We start from the raw sequence: 9,977 nt of genomic DNA on the forward strand, positions 1-9,977 counted from the left end.
AATAAAAATACCATTTGAAAAGTAGTGTAATTAAGTGTATATCATGATGTACCCAGTAGCAACGAGAGCTCTGTTAACAGCTTCTGGAACAAGTAGATCACTCCCATCCCCTGCAATGACTTTGCCTCCAATATCGCATGGCTGATAAATTGCAGTCTTCTGGATATGAAATATTTGCAAGTAATTTGCAAACTGCAGCTAATCAGAACCGTCTTCCATATTGTCACCAACCACTTCAGGCAGCACTGTTCCATTTTGACATCTGGCTATGAGGCATTCATGCACGGCATTCACATACATAGGTCAATAAATAGGAGGGAGGGTGATTTCAAGTACTTATGCTTCCATCAGTTTCTTCTGTGTACCTGTGCAGTAGCTGCCCATCTCACCTGGTAGGTACGAATGCTGTTTTCTACTCCAGGTCAATAAAAGCCTCCATGTTGACATCCACATGCAGATTTGTCCAGCTAACACCATGGAGAAAAGCTTCTAAAAGTCAGTTCAAGTTTTTAATGAGATTGCTGAGCATAAAACCACATGATTCCCATGATTTTTCACAGATTGTTTTCTGCAAACCTGGATCTCACAAGCCTACAAGCAAGGAGAAAGCTTATCGGCACAGCAACAAATAGTACGATTGTGGGTTTTTTTAAATACAATCAGTATATTGTTCTATCACCAGCTGCTTTTAAGGCAATTCACTCCCATCAAACTCTCAAATATTCACCCAAGTCGGCTTTCATCCATGTTTTTACCTCCTGAGCAATTGAATCTATAGGAACTATTGGACTTGGAGACAACACAAGGACATACTGCCAGCTGAGAACCTTTCAGCTAATTCATCCAACAGCATCTAAAGGTTCGAAGCTCACTGAGGGGGAGAACAGTATTTGGGATATTAGAATTCCCCCCAAATGTATTGGGTTTATTTTTCTAAGTTTATTAATTTAAAGCTGAACTTGCACAAGTGAGGGAAAGCACCTTTCTTCCACACTGAGGAATTGACACCATCTTCTCTCCAAAGAAAATTCTTTAAAAAGGCCCAAAAATTAAGTATACATAAATATTAATGTGTATTCATGCTCTTCTCTCTGCCAGAGTTCTGCTAAGTACACCAGTCACGTGAAAAAAGCAAGCCAGGCCATCCTGAACAAGTACAGTTATTACTGCACAATGGGTAAATAGCAATCAGTCCTAGAGATACTGTTCCTATACAGGGGAGGCAAGACAAAAATAAATAAACCCTTAACCAAACCCAGTTTAAGAAAGCTTGTATTTATTTCAGCCTCAGTGGAGTCAGTTTGAAACTGTCAGAGAGACACTGTACACCTATATACAAATTTAAGAACACAACGGAGTAACTGTTACTGTTTATTAACAACCAGTTTTAATAATACGATAAAAGTATGTCCTGAGAAAGGGGAACAAACACGCTTCTTCAAGGTTTTTTAGCTGTTCTGGATCTCAGCCGTCGCTTGATGATCAGATGATCACTTTCCTTCTTTTGTTCCTCAGATTCCTGAAGAAAACATTTCAAAAGTTACTCATCTTTTCACACAAGACTGACAAGCTTTTCTTGACCCACGCAAACATATTTCTTCCCCTAAATGGATTTCAGAATGGCATTTGCTTATTATATTTTATTCAGAAAACTATGGGATACCGAGATCATTTTAATGCAGCTTAATCACAAGGAACAAATATGGAGAATGTACAAAATCCTGTTTATCTTAAAAAAGCACACACATCTGAGGAAAGCCTGAAGGCAGCTTTCATTTTGAAATACTTGTTTTCAAAAGAGTATTATAATACTTGTTTTGTGAAACATGAAGCGTTCAGAAAACATTTTTAGCCTCAATCCCTGTAGCTATGACTTGCCCAGAATTTCAGTTCTCTGTTCAGTTCCATGTTCTCAGAACTACAGTGAGAAAAGAAATTGTCTCATCTTCTTCATCCTCTAACAAAAAAAATATAACATTTTGGTTTCTGCCCCTATCATTCGTCAAATCATCAAAAAATTCAGAGGGATATTACAGTATGGGCAAATGATCACTTTGCTGAACAGAAAAAGGACTCTAATATAATTAAAAGATGCAGTTCCAACAGAGCAAGAATGTTCTTAGCACAATAGCTGCCGACAGAGTCATGAAACTGGCACATCAGATCCTTTGCAAGTTGGCTTAGACAGGAGATCATAGTTTAAGCATACCTAAAAAGCTGTCTAAGTTGTGCTCTAGAAAAGCGTGTAGTAGAATAATCCCACTTCGACACACTGAAATTATCTATGATTCCAAATTAGAAGACATCTCCATGATTGCTACATCACCTACTTAGTAAACTGTAAGCCAGCCAAACACAGAGATCTTTGAGGACAAAATAAAACAGAACAGCAGGAAGACCAACAAGAATGACTTGGTAGAATAAAGAAATACCTCAGTACTTTCAACCTCCCCCTGCAAATAGATGAAACCTCCAGTCTGTTTGGACTCATTAGTAGTTTATTTTAAGCCAAGACTACAGTATAATCGCTTACCGAAGAAGCAGGTATATCTAGAGGGCCAGAAACGACAGTTGAATACAGCTTCCTTTTGGATCGTTTTGGCTTGGTCTCTCCTTCTTCGAGACTTTCAGGTTCATTTGATTTAGGAGAACTTACTGCTGACATCAGCTTCTTGGCTAGAAGAAATTTGTTTTGATTCATAAACCAATCAACTTACTGGTTTTGTGAGTCTTTAAATCAAAGAATGCAAAAAAAGCTTCATAACAAACTTGGTTTATAAATGACACGCAAAATTTAAGCGAAAATACTCAGAAATTGTATTTGTTCATCGAGGTTCTTTATTGCTTCTATAGCTGAAACAGTTTATAGCTTCAGGTACGGCAGCTTAAAGCACGCATTAAAACGGAGTATGAAAGACAATCATGGCTCAGAAGTCGCTGGAAGTCAGAAACTTCAGCAGGAGTTAAACAACAGGCCTAACTTTCGTGCTGACTGAAGCACAAGACAGAACCAACTTTCTCTGTATACTTGTAGGTTTTCACAAATGTAATAATGAATCTCTGAAGAGACGAATAAATGCATTTACTTCATAAATTAAAGGACAACTTAACATGGCAGACGAGTTCTCTAAGAACACATACATTAATAGCCTACAGCAGAAACAAGCCATTCTACAATGCCTAGGAAACATGGAATAAAACTTATTCTACACCAACCTTTAGAGTGTATAATAGAAGGAGAGCTTTGAATAAAATCTCCAACTTTTTGCAGTGTTTCATCCTTCTTTTTAGTCAGTCTTGAAGCATGTACTCGCTTTCTCAGGAAGTAGTCTTTTCCGGATTTCTGTTCAACAGAGATGTGAACATGTGAAACAAGAGCATTGTTTAAACTTCATTTTAGTTCAACGTTATTTTAAGTTGATATTTTGAGCTTTACTACTGACACCTCTGTTCATTATGCTGATGATACCACAACGGCAAGTAATGTAGACAATTTTATACCCTTTAGGGAGTTGTCAAAATTTCAGCTATTTCAAGGCATACGTTTCTTAAAGTTTCTTAATAAGGCAGTAGTTTCTTTAAAAGTAGCTCCCAAGCTGTGGAGTTGTTTCTTACATAAGCTGTTCTAATTACATAAAATAAACAAACATACAAACAGAAGACAACAGATGGGAAAAATCTACTACTCATACTCTGACCATGCCAAGGATACTGCTATCACATGTGAACATCTGTTTATAATAACTGCCATGCATATTAATGATATGAACCTTAGTTTAATACAAGGGCTTCACTTACAAAAGCACACGATAATACACTAAAGCTTCTCTTCTCAACTATTCAGTGTGCAATATCCTTCCCTCCAAATCATTACACAGTACAGCCATGACACGCTCTGGGGACAGACTGACTTGCCCTTTGGTTAGCTTATGGAATTTAATAGGAAGAGCTCATAAGCATGTAAGATTCCCATTCAGGTATACACATAAGGATAAGACACTGCTTCTTTCGTGTGACCACACAATTACAGGAAGTCCCAAGCTAGCTTCAAAACTAGAACAAAAACCAACCATTTTCTCGTCACTTGCAGAGGGTGAATTAAAAGCCATGACAGATTTTGTATTTTTCGTGTTCTCACTTTTCACAAAATCCTGGGAAAATAAGACAAGTTTCAGCCATGATTCTTTTGGAAAGAACAATTGATGTCACAAAAGTGAACACTTTAAACACTTTTGCTAATAGTAGGGAAGTATTTGCTAGTGGTAACTATTCCACTGTAAATCAAATAATAAATAAGCATTCAATTATAAAAACAGGACATTAAGATATCAGTATTAGACATCTCATGATGTCTAAAAAGCTGATTTATGTCTACAGGTTTAAAGAAAATACACAATGGAGTTAAGAGAAATTCCCTTCTCTTAAACCATTATCACTGAGCTTGGCTATTAGTTTTGTTCATTAAAGCAGTTCATTGATTAAATTCTTCAACTACTTTACTGAGGTAGAAATAGCATTTTTTTAATGCTTAAATGAGAATGGTAAAAAGGCATCAGATATTTTGTTTTCTGTTGGGTCTAGGTCATACCTCATCCATGTCATCACTTCTTTTCTTTTTTGCCTTAGGCATTTTCACTCCTAAAGGTATCATGCTGCCGTGCTGCTTTATCTCCATCTTATCAGGTTGCAGAGGTGTCAGTGGGATTTCCAGCTCCGGCTTTGGGAACCGACTAGTTTTGCCATTTTCTGCGGACACTCCAGAAGAGTCGAGGACAGTTTCCAAATGCTCCTGATAGCACAGAAGAATTTTAAGTGCAAGTGTTAAGGTAGCCATGAGATTAAAAAGCTATAAAGCATCTGGAAAAGGATATGTAAGCATTCAATTTTCCTGCTGTAAGAACACTTGTAACAGAAGGAGTCTATTTCAGTTACAGCAGAGTTTTACCCTTTTTTCCTAGAACTTGTTACATTTAAAATTATTTCCAATCTATGATCACAAAAAAAGTTCTCCATGTTAAACTGAGCCTGATACTTTACAAGTCATTTTTTCTCAAGGGCACAGACAACTACACTTTTTTTAAATAGAGAATGGTGGTAGAACTGACACGATTTTCTTCATCTCAACTCTGCTGTGTCAGAACTGGGCAGGAACAGGAGCATTTGATTCAAGTGTTCGATTAACTTCCAGCTTAATCTTAGGGAATTTGCCCTTCCTCTTCTACACTAGAGATGTTATTTACATAAGTAAGGTCCAGCTGGCAAGGTGCAAGCCCAGTACAAGTCATTAAAGAACTCCATTGCTATCTTTTCCCTGGAGAGAATACAGACATTCAAGCAATGACACCGTACTTAAGCTGAAGGCTATCATGTACCTGCTCATGGTCAAATGGCAGCAAATGCACAGCTAAGTGACAGGGAAATGTCAGTATGCATTTCCCCAGCAGCACTTACTGTCCACAATCCACCCAATCCTGTTTTTTTCAACAGGAACAACAAAGTCAGAACTGAGATCACCTGGACTCCTCCTTCTCTATGGCAGGAATTCAGCTAGCATATCAAAAATGAGTTCAGATGCTGGTTGAACACATGGAAGACAGGCTGCTGGGGACATCAGAAAATGGTAGATGGCTGCTTCTACTGTTGCTAGTAACTAGCAAACTCCAGTGTCCCAAACACAGACTAGCAGCTTTTACTACTTACACTGTTCCGACCCCCTGAGGGGAGTCTTCTTCCTCTCAAAAAGTTACCAAAGATTGTAGAAAGACAAAAAGTAGTCAGAGCCACTTTATCAGGCTCTGCTAAGAATCTGAATGGAGTATCACCACCCACTGTATTTCCAAGAATTAAGTTGGTTAATAAATACTTTGTTTTTAAAATATATGTAACTGCTATTTTATGAAAGTTAGCAATTAAAAACTTATATAGGAATGATTAACATCAACTGCTAACAAAACAATATCCAGAAATCCTGCAGAGGAAGAAAATAAGTTCAATTTGCTGTGCCCGTTTCAGTGGCTCCATGAATTTTTTCCAAGTAACTTATCTAATCATGAGCCACTTCATAAGCATTAACATGAGGAGAGTTTTCAACAGCACGTGACAAAAATTCATCACACAATTGTTTCAACAGCTTTTATTCCTATCAAAGGCTATAAAAACAGGTGATCTGATCACCTTGAAAGGGATAAATAAATTAAAACTTGGGAATTGTTTAGAGAACATGAGATCTTTTCCTACTCATTCCTTATCAAAAGCAATACAATCACAACATTTTCAGATCTGAAGTTTCATACTAACCTCAGATTCATTTAATGAAGTGAGGCTCCTAGTACATGGAGGTGACAAATAATTGTCTTCAGCTTTGCATCTTAATGGAATACTTTCTCCAGTTTTAGTTTTGCTTTGTTGTTTCCTAGGCTGTAAATATTTAAAAGGAGTAAAGATTAGGCTATGCATTAGACCTCCAAAATATCTCGAGTTTTCTGAAGTTACAGTGTAAAACCTCAAGCTCAGACGCCACATGAACACGTAAGCTGAAACACAGCACAAGTGTGGGAAGGTAGTAACATCTATTCATTGTGTGATCTTCAGATACACCCTACTGGGTCTCACTAACAGTCTCAGGCAGTATTCTGCCTCCAAAAGAGAGAAAGCGAGACATTATTTAGGGACAAAATCTGTAACGCTGGTCGTTTTGTCATCCATTCCCCCCATACTCTGCACGCTCACAGCTGCTATGTTAGAACACCAAAGGCTAAACCTCTGCCTAATCTTCAGCATCCACATACGAATACATGGAAAACTGCATGGAAAAGTTCCATAATGTACACAGAGAGATGGTGTTCTAGTAAATAAAATATTTTTGAGAAGATGAGAGCTCATGTTTGAGTGGAAGACAAAAAGAACCAACAAGTACTCATCACTGAATATGTAGTTAAAGGACTATATGCTAAGAAAAATGATTCCAGCTCCAGTATCTCCTAGGAAAACAGAAGAACAAAAAGGGGTTAACAAGATGTTAAGTACTGACTTTCTCTAAATATAATCATACCTTTTCATTTACAGAGTCATTCCTTCTACTTTGTCTTTCTTCAAGTAAAGGTATTTCTGGCAAACACTGAGGGCTACTGTGGTTAATGTGTTGTTTTAATTCCTTTATAAAGTCATCTTTGTCAGCCAGTTCTTTTCTTAACACTTCTATCACAGTTGCATTATCCTAATAAACAGTAAAAACTGCTGAGTTGTGGGATTGGCAAAAGGAATTAACACACACAAGCAGTATTGCAATTACTTAGTAGCATCAGTTTTAGAATTGCAGGCTAGAACACTTAACTATTCAAGAACAGTAACATTTCACGGATTTGTACGGTCACTGTTACAAGTGCAGTAGTCACAGAATTGCCTGGGAAGTTGTAATACAATATATTTTGATTCTTCTATTTTACTTATGTGCTTCAGCCTTCATCTCCCTTAAGATATAATAACCCGAGCATTTATTTGTTCCCAAATCTTCGGTACTGTGAGAAAGTCGGCAGTTGTAGGGGAAGTTTTGCTATGAGAACATCTTTCTTCTCAGAGAAAGTGAATCCAAACATTCTCAAAAGAGCACAACTCATTTAGTCTTCTGTTTAGCTTCTGAAATTCTATGCTACGGCTTAGATTGGCTATCCTGATTAAAAGCTGGATGTTGAAATAAGAAATGCAACTTCCAGAGATCATCCCCCCTCTGCTTTTTGATGCTTCCCTTAATCTCTCTCCACGTCCCCTTCTGTCTTTTCAAGCCATTGTAGATACTACCTCAGAGAAAGCAAAGAAAGTAAGAAACCTGAGACAGAACTACTGTCTGAGTATTGAGCCTAGCTTGGGATCCGGAAATGCTGTGAATTATCAGAAAAAGCTACAGATGTCCAGTATGATTGTAGGATCATAAGCATCAAACTGACATCTGCTTATCTGAACTACTGAAAAAATTGAAATTTCAGTAATTAACAGAAATTCTGTTTCTGAAGAACAAAAATAAAAGCTGGTGCTTTTTTTGGTTAGTTGCACATGATGTCAATACGACAGTGTTCAAGAACAGAAGCACACCCAGAATACAAAGAGCAGGTACAGGAGTCTTACAGAATTTATGGGTAGCTAATCAGGTAGGAGGAAAGGAGAGCTGACCTTGCTTGAATCCTTTAAGGCAGATTGTCTCAGTTCTGCTATTTCTGTCTCTTTTTGTATGGCATTAGAAGCCAAAGTTTTGAGCTGTTCTTCCAAATCTTCTACTAACTGATCTCTCTCCTCACGCCACTTTTGAAGATTATGGTCCTTTTCCTCCAGCTCCTATATTTCATGTTGAAAGAAAAGCATACACAGTAGAAACAAGCAGAATCTTTAAGACAGACTAGAATTAATAAGTTTTTCATATAGCGTAAATAAGGACTCAAGCTGATAGAAAGAGTTTATGGTAAGACATTTCAATTAACATATCGTGATGTCACTCAACAAGATCAGGTTACATGCATGTATTATATATGTATTTACTATGCAGATTATTGTATTTAAAGCAATCTGCCAGTGCTCTGTAGTGACTAATTATTTGAATATCTTTCATGGTCTACCGCTAATTTCAGTTGGCCACTTTCATTTTGCTCCAATTTTTTTTTTTTTGACCTTTTTCCTGTTGCTTGGAAAAGGTGCTCTTAATTTTTATTAAATGAATGATGCAAGAAAAATACCTGTTTAAGTTGTTGGATAGTATAGTCTTTATAATCCAGCTCATCCTTAAACTGGTTATTAATCCTTTCAAGTTCATCCATCCTGTTCCTGAGGGATTCCTCCACAGAACGCATCGTGGACACCTGTAATGTAAGCACAGCTCACGGTTCATTAAAAGACTTCTGTAATCCAACCTGGCCAAATACTTCTTTGTTAAATAAAGAGGAATTCACAAACAAGTGCTGAGTAGGAAAACGACAGCAAGTGCAAGGTTACCAAGGAAGACATGAATTCATTTTTAAGCTTCAATTTTCCACCCCAAGCACACCCAATAAACTTTCAGACTAAGATCCTGCAAAATGGGTTTTAAAATATCTACTTGTTTAATAATTAAATTTTAACTATTAACATCACTGAAGCTGAAATTGAAGAAAAAAAATATACATGCTTATATTAAAGAGCCTCTGGAAATTAGTCTATTTCTCTTCAAGTAAATAGCATTCTTCTTCCCAGTTATCAGCGTTTTTTCACAAGACTTAGGTTTTAGGCTTTGGAGTTACCACGGATACCAATGGCAAGTCACCAGTAACTTAGAGATAATAACAAGTCCCCTCCAGAGGCAGATTAGCTATTCTCTTCACAAACCTTATTCCAGACTACTAACCAACTTTACTTTCCTCTGTTCATTATCTATGCGAAACCATGTTTTAACTTCTGGTCCCCTCTAGAGCTTCAATGGCAACTTTACCTAAGATTTGCTGCTAGCCACACTAGTGTGAAATTTCCAGCTTCATAGTTAAAGTTTGAGAAGTTTTAACAGCAGAAAGCCAAGCATAATCTTACAGAAAAAAATAGCTCAGTTGACTACAAACCTCGCTTTGTACTTGCTGAATTTGTTTCTCGGCATCAGAATGTTTGCCTTTTAGATCTGCATACTCTTCTTCTTTCCTCTGCAAATCTTTTTTCAAATTCAGTACAAGGGCAGAACTCTCAGAAAGAATATTTTCTAGCCTTATGATAAAAATAAAGAGACAAAGAACATTACTGTTACACATCTCATGGAAACAGCAATTACAGCTTAATCCATGCCCTGCCTGTTGGTTTCTATTTGTAAATAGACTCTTAAATCTATCTAGACCAGTGACAAGATTTAAACAATTACTTCTGAATTTCAGCTTGCTTCTCATAATCAGATGCTGAAGCAATAAATTATTCAGATGCTATTCTGAGGGATGTACAACAAAACCACCAGAAATCCCCATATTATTCTTTAT

At 37.1% G+C, this 9,977-nt stretch overlaps 1 protein-coding gene across 1 annotated transcript; it reads right to left on the reverse strand.

The window, feature by feature from the left end:
* Positions 1 to 1,259: 1,259 nt before the first annotated feature.
* LOC146759754 (kinesin-like protein KIF20B) lies at positions 1,260 to 9,708 on the reverse strand. The gene is made up of 10 exons (XM_085509644.1): positions 9,576 to 9,708; positions 8,724 to 8,846; positions 8,167 to 8,328; positions 7,052 to 7,216; positions 6,298 to 6,417; positions 4,589 to 4,789; positions 4,071 to 4,151; positions 3,217 to 3,343; positions 2,534 to 2,676; positions 1,260 to 1,519 (listed from the first exon to the last, which is right to left on the reverse strand). Exons 2-10 carry the CDS (start codon positions 8,835 to 8,837, stop codon positions 1,439 to 1,441), a joined length of 1,194 nt encoding a protein of 397 aa, XP_085365770.1. The 5' UTR covers positions 8,838 to 8,846; positions 9,576 to 9,708; the 3' UTR covers positions 1,260 to 1,438.
* Between the last annotated feature and the right edge of the window lie 269 nt (positions 9,709 to 9,977).

Source organism: Coturnix japonica, chromosome 9 (genome assembly GCF_054131305.1).
Source record: "Coturnix japonica strain WE chromosome 9, WE-NBRP24, whole genome shotgun sequence".
NCBI classification, from domain to species: domain Eukaryota; kingdom Metazoa; phylum Chordata; class Aves; order Galliformes; family Phasianidae; genus Coturnix; species Coturnix japonica.

Excerpts from the sequence above, each read along its gene's own strand:
- LOC146759754 (XM_085509644.1), bottom strand. The coding sequence starts at position 8,837 with ATGCGTTCTGTGGAGGAATCCCTCAGGAACAGGATGGATGAACTTGAA. Across the intron at positions 4,152-4,588 it reads GAAGTGATGACATGGATGAG|GATTTTGTGAAAAGTGAGAA; the intron begins GTATGACCTAGA and ends TTATTTTCCCAG. Across the intron at positions 1,520-2,533 it reads TAGATATACCTGCTTCTTCG|GAATCTGAGGAACAAAAGAA; the intron begins GTAAGCGATTAT and ends TGTTTTCTTCAG.